Source organism: Zootoca vivipara, chromosome 5 (assembly GCF_965207765.1).
Source record: "Zootoca vivipara chromosome 5, rZooViv2.hap1.1, whole genome shotgun sequence".
Taxonomy (NCBI): domain Eukaryota; kingdom Metazoa; phylum Chordata; class Lepidosauria; order Squamata; family Lacertidae; genus Zootoca; species Zootoca vivipara.
Genome location: NC_142588.1, coordinates 48653515 through 48681067, shown reverse-complemented (window position 1 = coordinate 48681067; position 27553 = coordinate 48653515). Strand labels below are relative to the sequence as shown.

Below are 27553 nucleotides of genomic sequence, written 5' to 3'. Positions count from 1 at the left end.
ACTTCCCCACTGATACCAATGTCATGTGTTGCTGCTAAGCTAATGTTGGTCTTCACACTTCATTAATAGTATTTGAGGAGACTAGTGTATATGATTCTGTGATTCTATGTCTTCAAAATGGGGCAGATCTTTCTTCACTGTATATTGTCAATCAGATAGGCATAGAATGGAGAGAGATTTTTTCCCTAAGGCCTAGCTTCTCTCCCTTCCAGTGCTTGAAACTTCTTACATGGGCTGCAATTTATACCACTTTCAAGTTACCCTCAGAATCAGTATACACCTCTCAGTTAATTTAGAGGTGCCATGATGGTGTGAGAATTCTACTTGGTATGTTTTAAACTATTCAAATCAAATATTTTCTCTGCCACCCAGATTTATTTTCATGCAGCTTTAATGTTAATTACGGTGGATTTCAAACATAAGTGAATAACTAGGCAATTGGGGCTGGCAGCGTCAGCATCTATTGTCACGAAGCTGTTTGACAATGGGCACAGCCAAATGCGTCACAGGCATTCCTGTGGCAATGTTTCTCACAGACCACTCCCTCTGGGGAATTGAAGCAAAAACATACTTGTGAAATGAGGGGGAATTTCAGGGGCAGATGAGCCTGAGACGTGACTCAGAGTGGACATCAGGGATCAAAAGTGGACAGAGAGGATAGGCTGTGCTCTGTTCCACACGGAGTTGCTCAAAATCCATAGTCGTTGGCATCCATCTGACTGCAGAGCCAATGGAGTGTGCCTCTGGGGGTGAATTCAAACTGCTTTGAACATCAGTCCTTTACAGTAATGTGTTTGGTGATTAGATAACAACCCTGTATTTATGAGATTTTGAAAGGATGGGTGGTTTCATACTTCAAATTTAAAACTATAGATACTGAACAAAATCTTTTCATGAGAATTGTTAAATTTCATGGTCTAGCTTCAGCTACTTCTGGAAAAAAGTGTAATATCATTGTCATTCTGTAGTTCTCAAAAGTGAGGTGATTGCTTTGAAATCTGACCCATATTTCTTCCCATATAATGTACTATACAGTACATATAATGTATCTAGAATTAACAAATAAGCATCTCTTTATATCCATTTTTTTAAATGACCTGTAGAACTCCAGCTGCTGCTCTTCTGTTTCTAGGAACTCTCCTGGTCTAATTGTGACTATCAAATCAGTACATTGTACGACAGAGAATTTCTGACTAAATCAACAGATGATATTTTAATGAAGGAAGAATTGGAATTGATGCATTCTTTCTGTTTGTCTGGGGCAAGCTGATCTCTCTAACTGCAGTGCTTGATTAAGTTTAGAAAAAGGCAGGAGTCAGTATCTGCTTATTATATTGATATCATAGTTTGCTTAAGTATTAAGAATACCTTTTGAAATATGTTGTTTTATAGTGGATTAAATTTTTTCCTTTTGGCTTATTTATTTTCTTTCACATATTTTATTTCTTCCACCATGGAACCCAACGTGGTTCCCAGGAGGCCTCCGATCAAGGCACTGATCAGACTCCCAACTTGCTTAGCTTCTCCAAGGTGGAGGTCTCACATGGCTTCAGACCCATAGCACAGCTATATCTCGGTACTTTCCTTCCACATCCTTAATGTTGACAGCTACTGCTAAGAAGATCACATTTTTAGCATTGCCTCAGGAACAACTGAATTGCCACAAGGGTTGACTGATTGTTACATAATCTGTAAAGAAGAAGAAGAAGAAGAGTTTGGATTTGATATCCTGCTTTATCACTACCCGAAGGAGTCTCAAAGCGGCTAACATTCTCCTTTCCCTTCCTCCCCCACAACAAACACCCTGTGAAGTGGGTGGGGCTGAGAGACTTCAAAGAAGTGTGACTAGCCCAAGGTCACCCAGCAGCTGCATGTGGAGAAGCAGAGACAGGAACCCGGTTCCCCAGATTACGAGTCTACCGCTCTTAACCACTACACCACACTGGCTCTCAGTAAAGGCATTGTTACACAATCTGTAAAGGCATTGTTAACCATCAGTGGGTAACCACCAGCCCATGGGCCAAATTAGGCCCAACACATCCCTAATTTAGCCCATGAGGCCGTTTTCCCCAAACCCTGTCCATGTAGCCTACACCTGACATTGTGTGTGACATCAGGTGTAGGGCAGTGGAACTGCAGTGGAACTCTCAGGATCCTTAACGTGCACTCCTGATTGTTCCTTGGCAAGCAATTAGCACTTACAATAAACCCTGCAGGGAAACATTTCCTTCGCTTACATAGTTTGAGGTCAACCACTGCAATTCTCACTTTCTTTATTGTTGTTGGCGTTGCTTAAAATATTGCCTAAAATCACAGATCTCTAAACAATTTACAATGGAATGAAATATGGATTAGCATGCATCCTTAAGAGTGATCAGATGAAATTAATATTTTGGAAATGCTTGCTGGGGGGAGAAAGTGTTTTCATGTCAACACCATGCAATGCTGGCATCTGCCTCATCTCTACTTGGATGTGTTCCACAATACAGGACTACTGCACTGATTTCTCTCTTCTGAGTGTAGAGACGTTTGATTTCTGAGACATGAGGAACCTCTGAAAGCTCAGTCTCTGATGATCTGTGATCTAGTCTGATGATATGGATCGCATACAGGTATCAAATACTGTACCAGATATTATTTACTCTTGGAAAGCCCTTTCCAGGGCATGTTTTAAATACAAGTTGTTTCCTTATTAAATTGTTTAAAGATAGTTCAGAACATATCCTTAATGGCGCAGAGTTCAATCCTATAGTGCCATCAGAGCATACAACTGAATTCATGTCTCTGGTGTAGCACAAGGTGATTTCTTGTTTCCTTGGTCCAATGCCAGCCATCTTCTCTGTGGTGTAGAAGAAATAGTAGCTACCGTAGTTTGGTGCACTGCTGGTGGCAGGCGTCCAGAAAATCAGGCAGACAACTGAAGAGCCTTCTGGGAGAGTGGCCCTTTCCTGGTGCATAGCTACCGTATATCTTCAAGAGGGTATGCAGAAAAGGGACTTTGAGAGGCAAGTGTCTAACCTGCCAGCACTGACTAACCTGTCCCACATAGGACTCAACTGTAGGTGTTGCAGGTCAAGTTTGAGGCTAGGACAGTGGCCTCTCTTGTATGCTTATATAAAGCACCACTGATGGTGTACATTGATGGCAATTTATAAATAAAAATAATTCTGATGAAAAATGGCTGTATGCATTCGTAGGATCAGGCTGTCCCACCCAGCTGCGACATCAGAACCTGAAAAAGCGGCATACAGGCTGTGGCATTAATCAATGTATCTATGTGCATCTACTGTCAGCGGGGATTCTGTAGGCTCTCATTTGTATCAGGTAGACTTCAGATGGTAAAGAATAGGTGTCAGCAAAGTACAGAACTGATATGTGAATTGGTTTTGTATCTCCTTCCTAGGATGGAAACCATGGTTGACTTTGTTTGACAAAAATGGCAAACAATTTCATTTCCCATCATTATTAGTAATAAAACTTAATAAATTATTTACCTGTGACAGCAGGATTTATTATTTGTTGATGAGCTTCCAGGGGATAGTACTTGCTCATAAAAAGGCAAAAATGTGACACTAATACAATCGTACAGTGAATATGTATGATTATATACATACTGCACGTATGCTGTGTTAATAAGCATAGCAACGTTAAGTAATTTGTGTTTCTTATGACATCTTATCACTGTTTCAAAACTAATATAGAAGTACTCTTGCTCCTATTTGCCTAAGAATAGCTTATCATCATCATCATCATTTATTTCATGCATAAATTTTTAAACAACAGCACAATTGTTTTTTTCAAATCATGCCTAATTCTGAGATATATTCAATATTCTCAGAAGAATTTCTGCTCCCATCATTCATCCAAAAGTAAATCAATAGATGATAACAAATTATGACCAAGAATTTGTGTCTGATTGAGATCTAATAACAAATAAAGGCAATTTTTTTTAAAAAAAACATTCTTTATTCTTTGGACAAAAAACATTGGCTGTGAGTCCTGCTTCCTGCCTTGCAGACCTTTTTCCACATGGCCTGGGAGGGCATGGCCCTGACTGACTCCAGCTACGTATTAAAATTCTTCTGTCTCTCTGGAAATTATGGCAACCTCTGACAGGGATCTGTCAGAATTCCAACATAATGGGGGTTGTGTGAATATTGGATTTTGGTAGCATCCGTATGCTGAGTGTGGCATGAATTGAGATTATCTGGAGACATATCAAGAGCTTCTGGGTTGCTGAGTCAAAAGATTCCTAATGACCAGTGCCTATTACGGTTTGCTCAAACATTCTGGTACAGGCAGCAGCCTGCAAGTTTGACCAGTTATTTGCCAGTCTGCCTTTTTTCTAGAATAGACTTGGGGACATGTGAATTTTTGAGAAAGTTCTGTGGGGTCCTATCACAAAATGACTATAGGGGGTGACTAATGCAAAATGGCTGCAACATATAAATAAACAGAAAACAAAACAAAACAAATGTTGTGGGCGTATTCCTTTATCAGCTGCCACTGCACTTGTTCATGGAGAAAGGCTCTTTGCACCTCTCCTCTTTTTAGAACAAGAGGGAGGGAGGCTGTCCAGTCTTGGCATACAATGAAATGTGAGCATGCTTAGTATAGGAAGCTCTGAGCCAATGCAAACATGAACTGAGCAGGAAGACTGAGCTTGTCTTCTCGCCACTAGCATCTGGGCTGAGGTCCAGTCTGTCTGAGCACTAGAACAGAAACTCTAATTATGGCCTATGCTTACTCAGCAGCTTACAGGATCAGTCTTGTAAATATGTGCATTTTGTTTTGCTAAAGGGAAGAAGACTCGTTATTTTAAACTGATGCATGAAATTCTTCCCCACTTTTCTGGAATAATCAAAGATTATTTAATGAGATGTAAAATATTCATAACACAAGGAGATTGTTACTCCTGAGACTGTTATACAAAGCAGTAATATGTGTTAGACAAATGACAGAAACCTCTTCATTTCTTTTTTTTTAAATGAGTGAATGAAAGCAAGTAACTGTTGTTGTGCCAATTGCAGTCCAAACTGTCTTACTATGTATCATGGACTAATCTGATCCCTGATGGTGTGTAATACGAAATGAGTTGAATAGTGCATAAATATTGCATTTTGTTTATGTGTGTATGAATCACACTAGTACATTTCTATTTTATGTTATTATCATAATTTACTGGAAATTCCTCTTTGCCTTCCAGTTAATTTTAAGAATTTGTGTTTTACACCTTAATGTGGCAAAAATGTTGCCATAAACCTGACTAAATACTACTTTGGTTATTCATCCTTTTATGAAGTGTTTGGTAACTCCTATGAAAACATTTTACAAAGCACTATTTTCACTACTGATAGTCATTAATTTTGCTAATTGCTAAAGAAAACCTGAAACCTGGGATGTACAGTCTTTATCTGCTGCTCATTATGTGTCTGCAATTATGAACATAGATGCATATGTATTTGTGTAAACTTTTTTTAAAAAAATCTAGCCTGGCATTGTAATCATGACTTAAGCTATTGTTACTGCCCGCAGGAGCCATGCCAGCAACTGAATGTGGCAGTAATATAAAATACAAGTAAGAATGTCTAGAGTCTTGATGGTTGTCATTTGATTAAATATATGTGAATTCCGTTTGATCTTGTCTTTTTATAATTCAGAGGGGCTTCGTTGTATATGTCTCACCTTTCTATAAAGTGTTTCTGGCAATCAAGTCTTAATTTCTCTTCTTATCTACATGCTTGCTATAGGCACGTAGCGCCTATGTTTTTTGTTCAAATGTTATGGTTGTAAACTGTTCTTAATTTCTACCATTTGTTCTGCAGATGTAAAAAAAAAATCCATCTTAAGGTGGGGGGGAAGAAAAAGCCATTATATTTGAAGGAATTTGATAATTTTGTTGTAGTTCATTGCATGGCAGGTGGTAATAATGTCTATGCCAGCGCTGTCAAAATATGAAAATTAAAATGACGATGGGTTTTAATGAAATCCATTTGACAAATATAATTAAGGTGTTTTAATATGAAGGCCTGTAATAAAGACTACCGGTGGACTCCCTGAGGTCCTGACTAATTGTGTAGATTGCTTTTAAGCTTTGAATAGTTTTATTGGATAATGAACTGTTAAGAAGTGTTAGATCTTTCTTAAGCAGAATTTGGTTTGAAAAAGAAGAGGAGAGACAGGCCTGAGGTGTGGCATTTTAAACATAATTAGAAGAGAGTTTTAAGTTAACATCTTTGATCTTGCTGTCAGGTTTTGATTAGAGCTGTAAATGCTTTAATCAAGTGCAGTGTAGTCATTACATTTCTAACTGTTTTAAAACTGTGAAATTACTGAGATGCTGACATCAGTTTAACACATTTTGAACATTTGCAGCAAAGTTGTGTTGGTAAACTCTTGGTTTATATTAATATGTCTGCTGAGTGGCCCCCAGTGTCAGAGTGTTGTGATTTTCCAATGTATAGTGTACGTGCATAATTATAATATGATGAACAAATAATTTTGTGTTTTAAAAATACATCTAAACAATAAAGGAAGGTTCATTGTATTTGATGAGAATATCATTCACTAAATTTTGTAAGATTTGCAGTTGGACTATATATAAAGGCTTGCTGATTCTACTGTTTGTGTGTGTGAAGCACAGCCATGTGCAAGGTTTTGTATGTGGAAGTACAGGGTGAAATCTTACATTTTGAATCACCCCTTCATAAGGAAAAATGAAGGAAAAACGAAGAACAGATTGTTAGTGTAAGAACTGTTACAATACAGGCTATGTTTTCTTGAAGACTGGCTGTATAGATTCTGTCATTATGCACCATAGGTGCAGTTGGTACTGGGTACAGAAATTAAGTATGCTGAGAACTTTGATTTTCTTTTCTGTTTAAGAAAATAAGCTTCAGGCTTGGAAATATGTGAATGATCTAGAGAAATATCTGGACCTTGAGGGTGCAGATGGAAGAATGGATGGGAAATGAAGTGATCAGGGCATATAATAGTATAATAGTACTACTTCAATTATTTGTAAAGTTCTTTGCCTGAGGATTAGCAGAAACAAAATACATTTTTGGGGAAGAAGAAGAAGAAGAAGAAGAAGAAGAAGAAGAAGAAGAAGAAGAAGAAGAAGAAGAAGAAGAAGAAGAAGAAGAAGAAAGCTCTGCAACTTTGTCTGGATTTTCACTTTGGAGAATATGGCAACCCTAGATAAAAGAAAATGCTTTTTAAATGTGGCTCATGGTTAAAGTATGAAATTTGCTCTCACATGAGGCAGTGGTCGCCACCATCTTGGAAAGCACTAAAAGAGGATTGAACAAATACATGGAGGATGAGGTTATCAATGCTTACTATCCACAATGGCTATTCTTTGCCTCTGTGGTCAAAGGCTTCTGAATATCAATGAGTCTGATCATTTTCAATGCTGCATAATTAAACTGTAGTTCTGGTATTGTTGCTGAAGTGATAAATATACAAATATTTGTCAAAGGTAGTCAAAATATGAATGGAAGAATCATAATAATAATAATAATAATTGTATTTTTATACCCCACCCATCTGGCTGGGTTTCCCCAGCCCTTACAGTACTGTATATCTAAAACCATAATAAAAACATCAAGCATTAAAAAACCTCCCAATACAGGGCAGCCTTCAGATGTCTTCTAAATGTTATGTAGTTCTTTATCTCCTTGACATCTGAAGGGAGGATGTTCCACTACTAAGAAGGCCATCTGCCTAGTTCCCTGTAACTTTGCTTCTTGCAGTGAGGGAACCAGCAGAAGACCCTTGGAGGAGGACCTCAGTGTCCATGCTAAGCGTTGGGGGTGGAGACGCTCCACTCCCTGCATAATTCTTCATAATACTGCATAATTCAGGTATAAGCATAATTAAAAATCATGATCAGGCCTAAATATTAATTCTGATTATAAAAAAAAAAACTTTCCCCTGTTTTACTGTAAATTTACTTCTGAAATAAACAACATCCTGTTGATTTTTTTTTGACACAAAGTACTTTTTTAGGAAGAAGTATTACATTTTCATACAGTGCTGAAGGCTCATGAATAATTTTGAATTCATTTTCATTCTTTTATGTTTCCACTTTTAAGACATCTTTTTTATGTGTGCTAAGAACCTTGAACAATCTCTTTACTCAGCAGTCTTCCACATTTTGTTTTCTCTCTTTTTTTAACCTTAGAACTCTGTGTCTCCAACTTTGCAATACATTTTTTATACGTGACATTTTGTTTTCAAGCAAGAGTTCATTCTGGAAGGAAGAAATCGAAGCTAGTGAAAGGATTGGCTAATTATCATTTTTCTCAGGACAACAGAAACATGCTGTTCTGTTGACTTGCAGTGTTTGTAATTTATACCCATTAAATTGATGTTTTATCATCTATTACTGATTCCTAGGCTTCTGTTTGCACTTATTGGTTGTAACAAGCATTTTGTTTTTATACAGGAGAAAAATGGTCTCAGTCACTTCTACTGTATCCGAAAAGGAGAATGGGATTTGTAAATGATAAATGGGGAAGTTGACTAGCTAACTAATAAAGATTTGTCTTAATCAAGTATGATTTGTCAGAACAGGAGCGCGTTGAGGTCAGGGCACATGCAATGAATAATACAGCATTCACAGGAGAGAAGGACCAGGCAAAAGGCTTCATAAATATGCTGTGATTACCCAGTGCTAATTCATATTCAAAGAATGAGTGGCATTGAAGCCAGCTCCTAGGTTTCTGAGCAGTTAACCTGTGCTGTGGTGTGTTTTTCCCCCGGGTCCTCTGGTCTTATGAAAACTTTAGCATATTTTCTATAAGTATCATGTTCGATGCAGCTCTCATTGTATTGGATTAATGTCGTTTGTGGTTGCTGATTTGAAGCCTCAATTATTATATCCCCCCCCCTCTTTATTGCTCTCAATTTCAATAACTTCTGTATATTGTTATTTAGTATGAGTATTGGTGCAACAGGGAATGTGCTGCCCTTTCCCATTTTGCATGTATTTCTAAAGCCTGGATGTTTTGTTACAAAGTTCTCTTTACTACCTTGAAAGAATGTAGAATAAAACAGAAAAAGTAGTTACCTATCTTTCCCCACATTTTTGAATATCTAATCAGATGCCTAAGTGTAGTTACCTAAAGTTAAAACTTTGTGCAGTTTGGATTGTTGGGTACTTGGTGGTCAAGTCCCTTTGGAAGTATGTGGATCTTGGGGGTTAGTGCAGCTTGGAGTAGGGCACAAAGGAGCTCCAGGTTTTGTAGGTCCTTGGGCAAGATCACCTCCAGGAGCTTCCCACTGGCTCTTAGTGAGTCCTCTCTTTTCACTGAGCCATTATTGTCAACTGCTGCTACTCCTTTTCAAATTCCCACTCTTTTAGAGCCTCTGAATAGAGAGCAGAGAGATGATAACTGCAGAATTGTAAAGGTTTCTCAAGATGGTCAGCCTTATGTATTTATTTACAAATTTTATTAGTCCAATTGTCTGCCCAAGCTAGTTCTCTCAGAGAGAGAGAGGGGGGGGGGGAGAGGGAGAGATGCATAGCCAAACTACCCTAACGCAAATGTGTTGGCATCATCTGGAGCAGAAAAACATGTGGGAAAGACATAATCACTGTTACCATATTTATATTTGTATAGAGGAAATTGAGATTGAAAATGAATGAATAGTTCATGTGTGACTGACATGAAATGCATACTGTGCAGATTTTAGCCAATTTTAGTGACTGATAGCCTACTAATGAACATCCAAATAAGTTTACATATTGTTCAAACTACCTCACTTAACTTGTTTCCTCTAAGCCTCTGAAATGGCTTTCCTTAAATTGTTGTCAGTGGGACAGACTACTCCAGGAGTGAACAGTTGAAGGACATCAACTGAATACTTTAATCTTCATCTTCCTGCACTGGTTTTAGACTGAGAGCAACAGTTTCTGATTCTTCTGCCTGGTTAAATCAGGGGTGGGGAACAGTTGATCCTCTACACAGTAAGCGTGGCAAATAGCCGGGGATAATGGGAGTTGTAGTCCAGTAACATCTGGAGAGCCACAAGTTCCCTACCTCTGGGTTAATAGATTCACCACACTTGTCCCACCATGAACTTTGGACATAGCCTTGGGATTATCTACAACTTGCAGTTTCCAGGGTAGGTTATTGCAAATCATATATGCATGATGGTTTTTCAATGTAGCAGCTATAATGGTCAGCACATGTGTTGTACTGTGTAGCTCTAATTTGAACATTCCTGTTGGTAGCTGGTGCTGAGTGTCCATATAGTTTGAAGTATCCACATGATTGGCTGTGGTCCAGACTGGAGCATGACAATGGTTACTAAATAATGTGGGTGTGGGGGGGGGACACAGGTGTATCGCTCAGTATGTATTGCTCAGTCGGTAGATCCTGAGACTCTTAATCTCAGGATTGTTTGGCAAAAGATTTCTGAATTTCAGGGGTTGGACTAAGTGATCCTTGGAGTCCCTTCCAACTCTACAATTCTATGATTGATTGATTGATTGATTGATGCATTTCTATCCCACCTTTCCTCCAAAGAGCTCAAGGTGACACACGGCTTTCCAATTCCCCAGTTTATCCTCACAATAACCTAGGCTTAAAATCTGTGACTGGCCCAAGATCACCCACTGGGCTTCATGGTTGAGTGAGAATTTGATTCCTGGTTTCTGAAATCCTAGTCCAGCACAACACTGGATTTCTTCATTTTTGTAATTTAAGATAAAAGCATTAGCTGCTTTCAATCCTACATTTTAACCTATTCTTTAATTGAAGCTTTTAGCACAGCCATGTAATTCATTTTGTGTTGAATGTTGTTAAGCTGTCATTTTCTGTGCAATGAATGGTGGATAATATGCTCCGTTTTGGAAACCCACTACATATCTGTTTTATTTTGTGCAATTTCTCAACTGCTTATTTATTGCACAAGCTCGATAGTAAAGTTTAGTGAGTTATGATAACAACTATTTTACTCAACATTCTAAAGTTTGCTGTGTATTGGCATGTAGTCATTAACTATTATTCTTTTTAGCCATATAACCACCCCTTGTCATCTAAGAACCTCATGATCTAAATACTTCTATCTGTTAGCACTAGTTTCCATATCTAAATATGTCAACTGAAAAGCTATAAATTACAGCAGTTTCACTTGTGCCCCAACACTTAAGATATGTCAGCACTTCCTTTAATTAACATGCTGTTGTCAGAAACCTAATAATTTGGCTCAAACCTGAACTTTTTTGCTTCAAACTGTGTATTCCCAAGTCTATAAATCCAAGTTGTCACTTCAGTAATACTTTACATTCAGTCCTTTCCTAAAAGCACCACTCCCTCTTTTACCCCCACCTTTCTAATCTCTCACTGATGTGATCAGCTTTTTAAAAAATTCATCTGTTACCAAATTTAGCCTCTTACAATAGAGTAGTTTAACTTCAGCTGAAAGACAAAATCTCATTGACAAAAAAGATCCTTTACTTAACTTTCAAGCATAAGTCGCTCAAATGTTTTAACTCATTTCTTATTAATTTGTCAGCTGAATAGATAGATCTTATAAAAACATCTGTTTCTATCCTTTGCTGTCTTATTCTCATTGCAAATAAAAACATTATAATACCCAGTGACAAAGATTCAATCAGACTAAAGAAAGTTGCTAGAGAGAAAAAGACCTACTGTGAGACTGACTTTTATTTATTTCATAAAATGCATATACCACTTATTTTTTTATTTTAAAAACCCCTCAAAGCTTAACCATGTTGCATTACTTCTTCGAATCTTTGAATTGTTGAGTTGGAAGGGGCCATGAGGGTCATCTAGTCCAACTTCCTGCAATGCAGGAATCTTTTGCCTAATGTGGAACTTGAACCATGACTGAGATTAAGAGTCTCATGCTCTACCAATTGAGCTATCCCTGAGACTCTTAAATCCTGATTCTATACATTTGAGCAGGCATTTCATTTGCTTGTGGTGTTGATGTAGCATAGCTATAAAACCTTACTCTGCCATGTTTTGGGACACTGGTTTAGTAACAAAGCTTCCGTTACTCTGACAGAGGAGAAGGGGTGTCCACTTATGTCAGAACTCCTGCTGCTGAACAAAGGCAACCAGGCCCGGCTCTAGGTGTAGTCCCGGTAGTGCGGGGGTGCTAGGATCTCCGCGCCTCAGCACCAGGGTGCCCGACCTGCTCGAGACGGTCCTGAAGGCAACCTCTGGATCCAGTCCATTGCTTTCATGTCAGAAATTATATAGAATAATTCTAAGAATTTGTTTCTCATCCACCTGACCATTCTTTGAAAATAAAATCATTTAATCCAGGAGAAGTATGCAACTCAGAGTATAAATGTAGTAAATTGTGCAATGTAGGATTGTGAATTGTGGAAAGGATACTCAGTCTCTACCTCAGTAAATTATCTATAGTGGGGATGTACCAAAGGTGCAGTCAGCCAGCTACAAATTCACTCTTAAATTTTTAGGATTGGACAGCAACTATGCCACTATAAATGGTAAATGTAGAAAGGCCTCCAGCTAGTTAATCTAATGTGAAAGTTTCCTATATCCACAACAGAAAAGAAATGGGAAGGGGAAGGCATGTGAGCCTATATCTTGCTGGGGCTCATTCTTATAACCCTAAACTGTGGTTTAAGTATTACATTTAGTATGACACTCTTCTTTGCTTAGCTGTTCAACTTCCCAAGTTATCTAACAATGTGAGGACAAGACAATTCTGGATTTTAAGAAGCTTGATTCATTGTCCCTCTAAGGCTTGTACTAGATGATAAATTTACACTTGCTGATGTGTTATCATTTCATTGCAGCGTAACTCAAGAATGAGATAATTTGTCTGTTGAATGTTCATGCTTTTTTCAGGCAGCACATAAATTATACTGGTGGCTGTGAAAGTATTTGAACTTTGCAATTCTGGATATTTTATGTATCTTATTACAATAAAATCTTAGTCCCTTTTTGGAATTCTACACAGCAATGTTTAATTATATCATTGTTTAATTGTAGTGAAGAAATAGATGGATGGAGCCTTTGTGTATTAGGGCTCATTATGATAAACAAATGCTTTCATTTGTTTCTAAATGCCCCTAGAGTTTAGAATATGTCTGGATTTTGTAAAGGGTTTGGTATGCCCAGTGTGTCTTTGTTTTTCTTTTCTTTTTCTTTTTACAGCAGGTCACCATGCTGCATGGAAAACGGTGTATGATCTAGTGGTAGGGGGAGGATGTAGCTGTTCAGCTACTTTAATCATAAGCATAATTCTATTCTTCAGCTCTCTGAATTTTGCCCTGAACTCTAATTGTGAAGTTCACCATACATTTTGTAAACCTGCTCCAAAGTTCCCAACCACCAATATTGTTTGCTGGGGTGAATTGTTTGCTGGGGTGAACATTACAGTTTATCTCCCAAATGCTGTTTGAATGATTAGAAGGATCATTGCTGGAGTTCTGGAAGATGGCCGTTTACTGCCAGGAATTTATTCAAATTCGACTGCAGGTAGCAAATCAGGGTTAGCCAACATGATGCCCTCCAGATGCTGTTGGATTACAGCTCTCATAGGATGCTCTGAAGGCATAGGAGCTTTAGCCATCTGCTAAAGCTAAGCAGGTCTACATCTGTTCAGTGCCTGGATGGATGACTGATTAGGGACCAAGCGTATGTTTCCTCGGGTTCCATGATAGAAGAAAGGTGGAATATAAATGTAAGGAAATAAATTCCCATCAGTTCCTGCCAAAATAGCCAATGATCAGGAATTATAAGAATCTCAGTCCAACGTTTGGAGGGCATCATGTTGGTGATTCCTGTGCTACTTCATCATTTTGGACCTGATGACCGTGGAATCCTGCATAAATATATTTTTAAGCAGTTGTATACATTATCGTACATACTACAAAACTCGAAGTCTCAATGTAAGCAACCATGTAAACAGTGGTTGATTGATCAAATTTGAGAGATTATGATTATGTACAAACTAATTCAGCAAGTACAGCAAGCAAATGATGTTATGGCATCCTAGTTTCCTTTTATTTCCTGTGGGAAAGCTCTTGAGGCTTCTCATCAAATTCCAATCAAGGACAGATGTCTATATATTTTTTCCCTGACTATAATCTCTCTTTCTCGTTTATATGAAACATAGATCCCATCTTTCAATAGTTAGTGAGCTTCTCCTTAGGCTGTTTTACTGTAGTTGCCCTATAGGCATGTACAGGATAGTCTAAGGATTGTAATCAGTGAGTTTCTTTATTCCTTTAATGGTGTTTTAGTATTTTATGAGTGTTGCTTTTTGTAGATTTCTTTTTTCTAAAATGAAATTCCATAAAACTGTGATTGAAAGGAATTTGCTATGAGAAGAGAGTCGTTAATTTCTGCTGAATCCCATCCACCCTCCATCTTTGGCTGCAGCCTCCTGCACCATAGTGCTACTATATCAGCATGACCCTCAGGAGTGGCTTTTCAAAGAACTGCAGAAGGAAGGAGACCTCCAAACCTCTATTGCCCAAACTCTTTGGATTTAAGCCTGTGTTTCAAGTGCTGCATAATTAACACTGTTAATTTAACTTTGGTTTACTTTGGTGGCATCTCTGAAATTGTTTTTGGATGAGAATATAGCTAGTAGTAACCATTTCAGCCCAAAGGTGTTTGAAGCTCTTAACACCTTTGGGCTAAAATGGTTACTACTAGCTATATTCTCTTCATAAAATACTGAGCCTTCTCTTTAGTTGTATATGTTTGCTAGGAGGCAATGCAGCTATTTCAGTTCTTTGAGTTTTCTGCCAGGTTGAAATTCATGGCTGAAAGTATTGGCCCTAAGTGACGTATCAGCAATTCATTTTCTGGTATTCCAACTGACATGGTCTCCATCCTTTATTTATTGATATCTTCAGTCATTGGCAATGAGAGGAAAATACACTATTTGTCAAAGCTGACAGCGTTCTACTCTTGGTTGATGACACTGTTGTCTTGATCAGTGGACAATAAACTTGATGACCATTGGCAAAGTATATTTCTTTTCAAAAATGTGATAAAAAGTGATTTTTTTTAGCTCTGTTTGCAAAACATCATACTTCAGCATCTTTATTTAGTTTTTTAAAGGAAAGGGTCCCGTTCCCCCCTGTTTTAAGGATTGGTTTGCATTGTATACAAGTGAGATTTCATAGTGTGGTACTCAACTGAGTTTTACTCAGAGAAGACCTATTGAAAGCAATAGACCTAATTTAGCCATGTTCGTTCATTTCAGTGAATCTACTATGAGTAAACCTTAGTTGAATACCACCCATTCCTTTGAACCTGGGTAGGTTGAAGAATAATATTTATTAGATGTATAGCCTTGAAAGCTTATGGCAAGTACAAACAGCAACAAAACTAGAAGGAAATTGAATTGACTCATATTCACTGAATTTTCTCTCCTTTTTCAGCTTAATCATGAGCTTCAAATGATTCAGTATTGGTTTATGTCATATAAGACGTTGAAAGAGGATGAGGAATAGATATGTCTTCAAATATTAATGCTCATTTCCACAAACAATAGACTAACACAATAATGGTACAAAAGATTAAAGAGTTTCAGAAATACTTATACTGTTCTTCCATCTATATACTATAATCTGTCCTTGTAGCATATATTGTACCACCTTTCACCTCTGGGAGGCATTATATATGCAGCTAAAAATTAAGTCAAGCCAGAAAGAAACTGAGAACACTATGGCTGTATAAATTCATGGTTAGCTCTCTGAGGAAGTATTCATGTTTATATTATTCTATCAGGGACTGCTACCAAAATATAAACTCCAGTAACTTATAAAATGTATACCATATTAAGGTGAAATATGTCAATTTAACTAATAATAGCTAAAAGAACTATCTGGGTAATATGCATCTATGCACACCTCATCAGTTTTGATGTATAAATTCAGTAGATATAAATCACTGTAGTATGCTGTTACTGGAATAATCCCGTCTCCCATCAAATGGGTGTGGTCCATAGTGGCCCGTAAGTGATCATGTGAGACAATGGATATTTTGTTTTTTACTGGATATCAGCTCTCACACCTTGGAGGGGCCTACTCCTGTGGGGAAGCTCCAGCTTCATGGATGCTTTCCATGTGTATGGCCTGTTGCCAGAAGAGGGAGCTTAAAAACAAAACAAAACAAAAATGCCTATGTTTATGCAGAATTCCATCCATGATACTTGGGATCCTGACTACTGTGGTATGTGTTTTGCCCAATACAGTATATCAGTTCTGCATCGGTTTTCAGTGGTATATGGACTGCATGTTTTTCATTTCTGTGGCTTAAGATTGTTCTTAGGATTTTATTCAACTAACATACCCAGAGAAGACCCATTGAAATTCAACACTGACTAACACTGACTAATGTTAATGAGTCTACTCTGAGTAAAAGGTGGTTGAATACAACCCTGATTATCACATTTGGAGACTTAAGTTTCATAAAGTATTTGCTAGATTTTATCCTTCCCTTGCCGTTTAAAGTGATATTCTCTATTTTTCATGGTTTGTGACGTTCCCACCCTCCTTTTTTATTTTCTCCATGCAGAACAGATTGGCCAGGACATATTGGAAAACCTCAGCCATGACAGAGAGAAGATTCAGCGTGCTCGAGAAAGAGTAAGTTTGATAATGACAAACAAATTTGCTGCTCCAGATGTATTTAGGATCATCACCAGAATAAGTTTATTATGGATATTTTGAGGAAGGGAGTGAGTGTTACTGCTCTTTCTACAAAGCTGGATAAAGATGGAAGTTCTCAAATGTTTCATGCCTCCCTTATCAGACCATGCTGCGTTCAACTATTTAAATCCAAGTTTTCAGGTAGTATTCTTTCCCAGCCATGCTACCTGAGATCCTTTCAACTCGAGAAGCTCTGGTTCACCTGGGGTCTTCTGAATCCACAGTGTTTGTTCTGCTGTAGCTTCTCTTCTTACATTTTTTTAAAATTATTTATTGATAAAGCCCACTGTAGGTTCCTGGTTCACCAGACAGAATCACCAGACAGGCGTGAGAAGGATTCAGGTGTGAAGCCCCAGAGATCTACTGCCAGCCACTGTTCACAATACTGAGCAGATGCCCTGACTAGATATAAAACAGATTCCTACATTTACCTAAAAGTCTACCAAGTCATTTTATAGTTTCACCATATTAAAGGCAAACCAGTAAGAATTAGGGGTTCCCAATGCAGAGACTGTGGGCACCACTGTGCCCACCAATACTCATATGTTATTTGTGAAAAGTCTCAGTAAATATTCCTTCATCATCCACAATGGATGAGAGACTGCTTACTCTCCCTGCTCAGTTCCTATTATCTCAGCCTGTGCTTCTTTGAACATGTTCCCTTAAACATGACCATATTTGATTGGATGCTACAATCAGGCAGCCTCCCATCCTTCTGTTCTGAACAGAGAAGAGGTGGAAATAACTTCTCTCAGTAAGCAAGCAAGCAAGCATAGCTGTTACTGTAGTTCCCTTTCAGAGCCGGCTCTTCATAGACCCCCGGTGGCGCAGTGCACCATGGCGCGGGGCTGGTAAGCTGGGCACCGGCCTGGCAAGGAGGGCGCGCCGCGCGGAAACCAATTGCGCCGGGCGGGGCGGGCGGCGGAGCGATCTCCGCCCCTCAGCACCAGGGCGCGTGATCTGCTCAAGACTCAAGACGGCCCTGTTCCCTTTCCCCCGTTGATAGGGAAAGCATGCTGGCACAATTTTGTGGCCCTTTCCCATGTTCTGTTCTTTGAGATACACAAAAATGCAAACCACAGTAAGAAGCAAAAAGAATAACCCCCCCCACACACACACACACTACTCTCTTGAAACTCAATTGTTTTTGAAAAATGTGAAGTTTGAAGCACCAGCATATTTCATTAACATGTAAATAGATTGCTTTCTTTTTTTAAAAAAACCCACAAAGGTCTCTCTACCTATTGGATTATATACAATTTTACAACATTTCCCCTCACAGCTCAGAGAAACAGATGCAAACCTGGGCAAGAGTTCAAGGATCCTTACAGGAATGTTACGAAGGTAAGGGCAAGGTAGGGACCCTCTCTCTTTTCCTTGCTTCATATAAATTGTAAGTTAGATAAAATCTATTGACGTTTGTCATAATTTTGAATCATTTGGAAATCAGCCAGCTTGGTGTAGTTTTGCTAAGGGCAGTTCCTCTGACAATTAAAATTATTTTGGTTGCTGTAGATTTCTTTATCCCCCCACCTCCAGCCTGAGATATAGGCCTATAGTTGAAACTTTTTTTTTTACTGCTGCTTGTTTATATGGATGGCCAACCTTCTTTGCAACACAACAGCCACCTGTACATGAACGATCACCCACTGTCTTTCCCCTCTCTGATCAGGGAAACAGGCTTCAAGCTCCCGTGCCCTGACTGAGCAAGGAATGGCAGACTTGATCGGGAGATTTCCTATTCACCTTAATGACCTGAGATACTGCCTGCAATTCTTCACATATATACACGTGCAGAGCTCTGTTATGTGATAAGGAGATCCTACCATATCTGTGTATGACATGTGTGAGGAAAATCAAATACGCACGTTTCTTCCATTAGCTAGAACCACCCACCCCTCCGAAACGCAGGGACCTAAATAATTATTTCATCCAATTCCAAGGATAACTTTTAGCAGGATTCTTATCATTTGGGTCTGTCAGATCTTTATTTAGTATGATTACATGAAAAACCACACAAGAGGAAGCATTTTCAAGTTCTATTTTTTTGACATTAGTCAAGCTTTTATGAAGGAGAGGCTGGATGGACAACATGCTTGACACTGAGAAACTGTTGGCGTCGTATGTGCAAACTTTTTGGACCATGAAAGATGGCCAGTGGTCAAAGCTTAAGGGAACTGTAGTCCACAACAAGTGGAGGGCACCAGGTTGGGGAAGGCTGCTTAAAGTTATTTGCGTGCAGCCGCTTGCCATGCAGATCAGACGGTCGTTTTCATGCTCCCACAAATGGGCAAAGGTCTGCTGTGACATGGAGAAAAATTGCCTGAGCCATATGGCAAATTACTGCACATGAGCAACTTCCCATGTGGAAACGGCTGCACGTGAAGTGATTTAAACTATACACCAGTCCTTAATCTCCTCATGAAAATAGCTTGGGTTTGTTTTGCTTTCCCCCCCCCCCCTTCCTTGTATATCCAGCTGACAAAGGGTAAGATAACGGCACCTCTTGCTTCCATTTCACAAACTTCTCACAATTCAGACTCTGAACCGTAGCATACAAAATTTTCTGATTAAGAGTAATATGTAAATGACACCAGCTAAATTCAAAATCCATAGAGAAAGGAGGCAGCAATTGAAAGAGATGGTTCAGCGCCTGTAGACAATCAAAATAATAATAATAAAAACTCCATGACCAAACCTATATCCTCCCCAGGAAGGGCCCTGCGACATGAGCTGTAACGAATATTCTGCATATGTCTCCGTTTTGTCAAATCTCATTAAAGGGTTTCCTTGCTTTATGTCAATTGAGCTGTCCAAAAATCATTCATCATTTTTAGTGTAAAAAAAGTCATGCAGTTATTTAAATAATATCATATTAATGTTAAAGTTCAGCTGTCATTTAATAGTATGGCTTAATCAGACATAGCATTTAAGAAAAATAGTTTTTTCAGGCTTTACTTCGCTTTCAGGTTGGCAGATTCAAATAAGGATTTATGGGTTTCTAAACCAATGTATTTCTTCCCCATGTTTATGCTTGATGTACCTCAGTTTTTATTTCAGGCGAGTGCAGTCTGTTATTTTCAGTAAAATAAAATATCATATTGTGTTTGAATACATTTGCAAGTAATTTACTGAGGGTGAAACAGAAACACATTATAACCTTTGACATTGCTGTGTGCTTTGGAGTAGCAGTTAGACTTCCTAGTTTATAAGTGTTCTGTAAGCCAAATAAAAAAGTGACCTTTGTGAAATAATCATTTATTCTCAGACAAATGAATTATGTAGTCATATGTTTAAAAGGACATGTATTGTGTGTGTGCTTTTGTATTTGAGAAGGGCATTGCTTTTCTTTTTCTTATACACCCTTCCCTCAAACACACACTTAGGAAGATTTACCCATCAGGATATAGAGAAATTAACGTTTCAATTCAGCAAATGATTGATTGGTGCGGAGTCCTATAGATTTGCATGTTTCTGTCCTTGGGTTCACATGTTTTATATTAAAAGTGGAGTGCTTGGTCACATTCCAGAAAAATAATTCCCTCTCCTGGACAGGTAAATACAAGGAGTAATTTACATTTGTTTTACATATGTAAGGAAAAAGTTGAGTAGCAATTTTCAAGAGTCAGCAGTTTCAAATGAGAATTGTTCAGAAAGCAAGCCAGAAGGGATAAAAATAACTTTCAGCAAAGATCTAGATCAAGTACAATTTCTGCAAAACAATAATTATCAGTGAGTTTGGTTTCCTGATATTGCTCATTTCCAGATACCATGCAAATAAGCATTTAATTGCTGAATAGAGTGGCTTTATTCCATCTAATTACTATGTGAAAATAATGTCACTAGGTTAAAGTGGAGAACACTTCCTTGCCGCATATTGAATCTGCTGAATTTTTTTTTAAAAAAAGGCATATGCAGTATTTACCATCTTGGTTAAGGCATGATATTCTGCAGTGATTTTCCATTCTAATTACTGAAAATATTTATCAAAAGCATGGTGCCTTTGTTTGGGGTTTACCTTCTGTCCTGAAATTCCATATCTCAGCAATTACTTCTTTCCCTCTGTCCGCAAAACCCGCTGTGAAACTGACAAGAATAAGTTTTTTAAAGGAGCTTGCTTGAAAACAGGCTTGGGTTTTTGGGGAAGGTGGTGTTACAGAGCTTCATATTATAACTTTGCATTATTATTTTTTCCATGTTTATGTGTGTGATGCATCAATATGCACTAGATCAGTTGTGTGCAATCATCACCTAATCTGTGCATGCTAGTTACTAATGTAGCCATCCAGTTTATGACACATCCTCAGTCTCCTTGTGACCCTCTGCTGAAGTCACAACACATCGTTTGGTAATCATTTAGGTATTTGGAGAAAGGCTAAGTCTATCCCGTTGAGTTTGAGCAATAATATATTATGTGCCTATACATATTTGGCACTGCATCATTTAAAACAATATCATTCCCCCCCCCCATTCCTATTTCTTAAGATCAAAATGTGGTCTAGAGAGTCTTGATCTTGTTTGTGTAGTTACATGGGAGGGAAGTGTGCTGCCATATAACATAAGGATCTCTATACTGCATGGGTTACAAGACCTATCAATTATTACTATATGACCATTTTCATTGTAATTTTTGTTGTCATAGCTTCCTACCAAGGCCAATTGGTAGAATAAAGTCAACTCTTCAGGGCTTTGGGAGCAATAATTTTTTTTTCACCCACCGTTACTGTTACTGTTACATAATGAGAATTTTGACATCTTTCCAAAATGTAATACAATAAAATACAAAGTAGTTAATGTAAGGCTCAGCGACATTTACAAATGTCTCCCACTCAAGATAATAAAATTCTACCTGGTAAGAAATTCTGAAACATCACATTTAAATTTATTTCCTCACTCTCCAACCCCCATTTACAGTTATGAAAGACCATCAGAAAATACAATATCGGATTAAATCCATGTTTTGAGGGAACCCATCAAATTTCCATTCAGTAATCATGAAAAGAACTTAATATGTTCAGTGAGTTTCCAAGGAATAGATAATAAAAGAAAACAAAGCTTTATGTTTGTTAGGTGTATATCATCACACACCCTAATATGCCCAATGGCTTATGATCTCAACTAACTTTATTTGGGAGAATTTGCAAAGTCCAAGAAGCAAGATGAAAAACAACTACATCTCAGCTAAATGATGTTTCCCCATAGCAGAGCATCCCACTTTGGAAATACCCCTAGCTTTTGAAAAAAATAATCTTGAAAATTGTTACACATGAGGTGTTAGGAGACTGATGAATGCATTTGCCTGTATAAAAAGACCCCTTTTCAAATTTAATTTTAAACAGGATAGGGCTTAGAGCTCTGGCTGATGAAAATAGGGCAATGTACATTCAACACGCTGGTGATAAATTGGGTGATTTGCCAACACCTTCATAACAACCACTAATATATGTAAGAATAAAGCCTGCTTTATCCAGCAGTCTAGCTGGTTAAAATCCTTATTGCCAGTGATTGGAATGAGTTCCATTCCTGTCTAGGCTTCCAACCATTTTATTTTTTTTACATATACTTAGCTTTTCTCCGTCACTGTTATTTTTATTTTTATTTTTATTCACACACACACACAAACACACACGGCAGAGACAGTATGATTGGGGTTACAAATAAACACAGAAAACATGATATTCTATAAAAAGTTTTGACAAAACAGGAACATTTATGTTGGAAAATTATTTAGGAAGAGGCATCAAAAACAATACATTAATTATCTAAAAGATCAGAAGTTTTTCAGCATAAAAAGCTGAATATTTGTGCTATAATTAGGAAAAATAGAAAATTTATGCTGCAGTTTGGAAAAATATTTTATTTCCTTTTTCTGAAGTGATGGACAAAACATCTGGAAAACTTAAATGCAATCTCAGTACCATTCCTAAGGGTAAACATATTTCATTATTTGTCATTCCAACAAGTAAACCTTTGATAAAGTTCAAATAAAAGAATATAGTTATCTTGGGGATAAAGGAATATATCAATTGCATTTAAGAGGATGAATTTCTTTAAAAATGGATCTCATATACTGGATCTCAGATTTCCTCTTTAAAGACATAAAATTATTTTTAAAATATTTTTAAAAATTCTATTTTGTAAAACATAAAGTAGTTTTGTAAAGTGGAACAAATAACTTTGCCTCCTTTATATATGCAGAACAGACAATATTGTTTTAATGTAATTGAGCACAGTTCCTTACATTTTATGGTTGCACATCCAGGTTTGAGACTGTTTTTAAACACTTAACTGGCTTTCACCATCAGGGCAGATTACGACAACTAAAGATTTAATTTTAAAAATCGCTTAAGACAAATTACAGTCACGGGGATGGGGTGGGTCCTGAAAACATACATTTCAGGTGGCAAAGGCCAGAGAAAAGGTGTGCATCTTCAGCATATGATGAAAGTGTATAGTGAAGGTGCCAGGTGAACTGCATTGTGTGTTATGACTGGATTGGGTCTGGGGTGGCAGTTGCTGGAGGATGAGGAAGAGGAGGAGCACACAGAGACCACCATCAGTGGGGAGAAACCCCAGAGGGAGGGAAGAAGGCCTGTCTGACTCCCTATCCTGCTCCATTCATGGGGAGGGCATTGACCAACCAGGAGGGAAGGCTGGACATCTAGAAGAGAAGGATCCAGAAGAGCTGAGCCCCCCACCCCTTGGCCAAGAACTCAGCACCACTTCCACTGTTGGTAACACATTCATACCCCTCAGAGAAACATTCACCTCCAGGGGCACCTATCTTGCAGGGCAAAAGAGTCTTACGAGTGAACAGGCAAAGTCTTGCCTTTAAAAACTGGTATGAGGGGCATGATTGTTTGCTGAGACATATTTAGTAGTTTTCATCAGGTCTCAGACGCCCAATGATGTTCTCAGATTCTCTAGCTATGCCTTTGGCGATCTGTACCCATAGCCTGACCGTACCATTGTAATCCTTGAATAAAGCTTTATTTCTTACACATAAGAGCCATTTGGGATGGGAGCCTTGACATAGTGAAGGTGCCAGGTGTCTGTATGTTTGTTCCAAATAGCGTTCATTCATCAATTACAATTTTTGGTGCATACTTCAAAACACTTAGGTGCAGGCTTTAAAAACAGCAAGACAAATATGTGTGAAATAGCAGTGCTAGCTTTATCTGCACATTTCTGGGTATTGATAGTGGACCTCAGGTAGGATCTTAGCACTGGACTGTGTTAGGCTGTCATGTTCATACAGTAATAATTGCAACTTGAGGGATACTGTAGTTCTAAAGGTGCCTTCCTTGCAGGAATAAAAAGGAACTTATGGTCATGGCCCCTGTGAATTCTGCTGATTCCTCTTCCCTCTGTTGTGCCCCTTGCATCCTATCATTTGCTGCTCTCAACTGTATATTTCTGACAGAGAGGGAAGAAGAAGGAATGCCCCATAACATTCAGTCACACTTCTTTTGATTCAAACCTTATAAGTGCTTTCAAATAAATAAACCTGTAGTGTTATATTTTTTTTTAAAAAAAATAAGGTATGTAAATAGCTATTTAGTGATTCTGCTGAATTCATATTACATTCATAACAAGGTGTGAAACCTGATGTTTGTTTGGACCGCATGCTTGGTTTATTCCTGAAGTTTTGTTTTTGTGTGCACACATGTTTATGATCTAAGTACATCTCTTCATCTGTTTTTACCTTGTTCTAAGAGTGTACAATATACTTGTTTTCATTATTTTTCCTTTCTATATCGTCTGGAATTATTTGCCCTCCTCCATCAACCTTGACCATCTGTACAGCTGGAAATACCATTATCCAAATCACAGTTATGCTCCTACAAAAAGAGTAGGGTCCCAGTGGATACTTTCCTGTGCTAGTTCATTCAGACAACATGTAGAAAGAATGTGATACATCACACTGGGTTAAATATCCTCTAACCCCTGTGGTTGCACTGTTCATTGAGACATGCTTAGTATCATTAAAAGGTTAGAGCCTTCAAGAAGATTGCAGTTTGCAGCCTCAACATGTCAAAATGCACAGCAATATGCCAAAGTAGAAATGAACATCCTAATGCACATCTGCATGCTTCATAACAATGTGGAAATAGGTGCTAAAAATGGTTTGCAATTTGAAGAAGGAATTTCAGCATAGCAGGATTTGTCCAATAGTTAGTGCTTTACATGGTGATACTAAACTGAGCTGAAGAGCAATCAATTGCAGTGTCTTCATTAAGTTTTGCCAAGCCAAATCAACCATGAATTATATGTAATGTCTTGCTAAATGTCTTGGAAGAAGGGCTGCAATATATCTAACTTTAGCTGGCTACGATTAGAACAGTAATCTATGTCTCTGTAGACATAGTCTACCATTTCAGAACTTGCATTTTGGTCTGGATAAGGATGCATGTGGACAGATGACTAATTTAAGACTAATCAAGCACTGGACTGAAAGAAGGCTTCAAGGATGAAAGGCAAAATGAACACTCTCTTTTTTCTTTTCTTTTTTTGCTGCTATGCCAGGCAAGGAGTACGGCCTTGGTAGAGAGAGCCTGACCTGGGGGGGGGAGAGATTTGAGGGCCAGATAGATGGACCTGGAAGACTACATGTGGCTCCCAGGCTTGAGGTTCCCCATCCCTGATTTAAACGTTAAGAACCAGATTCAACTAACCTGCCACTCTAGTAGAAACCTGGGCAAGGTGTCTCACTACTACAACAGAGCTTTCCCCCTCTCCTGCCCCCATATGCCCCCCATGTCATCACCAAATTCACTCTGGAGTGTCAGAAAAACCCCTAGAACACAGTACTCATCCATACAAAGCAAGTTTTTTGTGAAAGTACTTACCCATATGTGCTATCATTCACAATTTTTATCAAAACATGAGTACAGTGGTGCCTCGCTTAACGAATGCCCTGCTTAACGAAATTTCCGCTTAACGAAAGGATGTTTTGAGCGGAGGTTGCCTCGCTAGACGAATTTGTTTTACGAAAAATTCGTCTGGCGAATCGCAGTTTCCCATAGGAATGCATTGAAATTCAATTAATGTGTTCCTATGGGCAAAAAAAAAATTCAAAAAAAATTCAATGCATTCCTATGGGATTCGCTAGACGAATTTTTCGTTATAAGAAAAGACCTGTGGAACGAATTAAATTCGTCTAGCGAGGCACCACTGTACTGGCATTCTGATCCTGAGAGAATCCCATCTATTTCTTAATGCATTATACTTTCTGTATGCAATTATACTTTACTTTTCCTTACTGATTTTTTTTTCATTATAGCTTTAAAGACGAAATGTCATATGTGTTTGGGTATTTATAACATTAGATCATTTGTACGTTAGCCTTAAGCAAACGAGTCCTGCAATAAGTGGCCTTTCAGAGTAAATACTTGATGAACAATTTAAAATACCAATCCTGCCATTGTACCACATGATTATTCACATCAATCCTTTTTAGCACAAACTATTACACTTTATGCAGGAGGGTGAAGACCTTTGGCCATCTTTTCTGTTTAATGATATAATCAGTAAACAAAATATACATGTTACATGCTTGACTATTAAAGGAGCCTATATTTTTGATTGAACATTTGCTCTGTAAATTGGTGCATTCACATATCAACTTGTTTCTTGTTTAAAATGCCTGCTGTGTTCATAAGATGGTACAAAGCAAGCTCAGTAACAGCTCGTATCTCATGCAGGTGGTCGAGCTAGTTGCCTCACAGATCAAAAGTCAAACTACTGTGAATCTTCCTTTGAAATGGCAGTTAGTGAGACAAGGCTGATCTTATCTCCACAACAAAAAGAGTTATAGATATCCATCATGAATTTCTGGGAACAAAGGGCTATTTCATAATCGTACAGCATCAGTACTGCTGGAATTTCTGAACACATCCTCGGAATATGCACACTGTCCTATTACATGGGGTAGAGCTAAATAAATATTTTAGTTATTACATATGAGATAGCATCTCTATCACTGAAAGAATCAGTGATATAAAGTCCTTGATTAGACAGGAAGTTGTTTCTCTTCATAGTGAAGTCACTGGGCAGAAAGAGGGGACGACCACTCTAAATTGTACTGTAGCCCCATTATCTGACACTGTGAGTTATATGACTTCGTAATGTGGAAGGGCTGAACTGGTAAACCTTTTTCTTCCTGAAGCTGGTATTAGTACCTGTCAGGGAGTTGTTGCAGCTACTCCCAAGTAAAGACGCTCCAGTCCATTGTGTCTTTAAAGGTTTTCTTGTGCGTACTATTTACAGTGCAGAGACAGCAGAAAACATGGCCTCCTAGTCACTTTCAGAATCCAGCAATGGCGCCCTTCTGCTTTGGGGGCAGCATAATCACCTGGGCACCCCGAAATGCCACCCCCTAGCCCTGCGTTTGGGCGCGTGCCTCAATTCGGACGCCGGAAGGAGCTGTGCCCCATCTTCCCCTTGCTAGCTGGGGCAGTGCCTGGGCTCCGACGCCTCCCTGAGCCATCCCTCCTCCACTTGTTGGTCTGAGTGGTGCCAGGGGCTCTGATGCCTTGCTGAGCCCTTCCTCCACTGTCTGTTCCCCAGAGCGTTGCCAGGGCTCTGATGCCTCACTGAGCCTTCCCTCCTCCATTCCGCTTCCCCCTGACCCACTACTAGCGCTGTCGCTGGGCGAAGTGCTGGTCAGGATGATGGGGGGAGGCTCCCTGTAGGGAGTCCCCCTGACAGTACCCTTGCCCAGAAACAGGTTTGTAAAGGATGGAGGCAACATGACCAAGTGTCAACATGCCTTGCTTTCACTGCATATGGTCCACTAGCCAGCTAACTGCAACCATAGCTGCCAAGTTTTCCCTTTTCTCGCGAGGAAGCCTATTCAGCATAAGGGGAAAT

The 27553-nt window shown here is 38.6% G+C and overlaps 1 protein-coding gene across 5 annotated transcripts in view; it reads left to right on the top strand.

Annotated features, from left to right (window-relative positions):
- VTI1A (vesicle transport through interaction with t-SNAREs 1A) overlaps positions 1-27553 on the top strand; it is a 223865-nt gene that overhangs the window by 122304 nt on the left and 74008 nt on the right. For 3 of the 5 annotated variants that reach the window (XM_035132411.3, XM_035132410.3, XM_088670585.1), the window contains 2 exons: positions 16548-16618; positions 17964-18025. In XM_035132411.3, coding sequence (XP_034988302.1) covers positions 16548-16618; positions 17964-18025 — 133 coding nt within the window. Of the gene's footprint in view, positions 1-16547; positions 16619-17963; positions 18037-27553 lie in introns of all 5 variants that reach the window. The other 2 variants (XM_035132413.3, XM_035132412.3) reach the window with 1 other exon arrangement.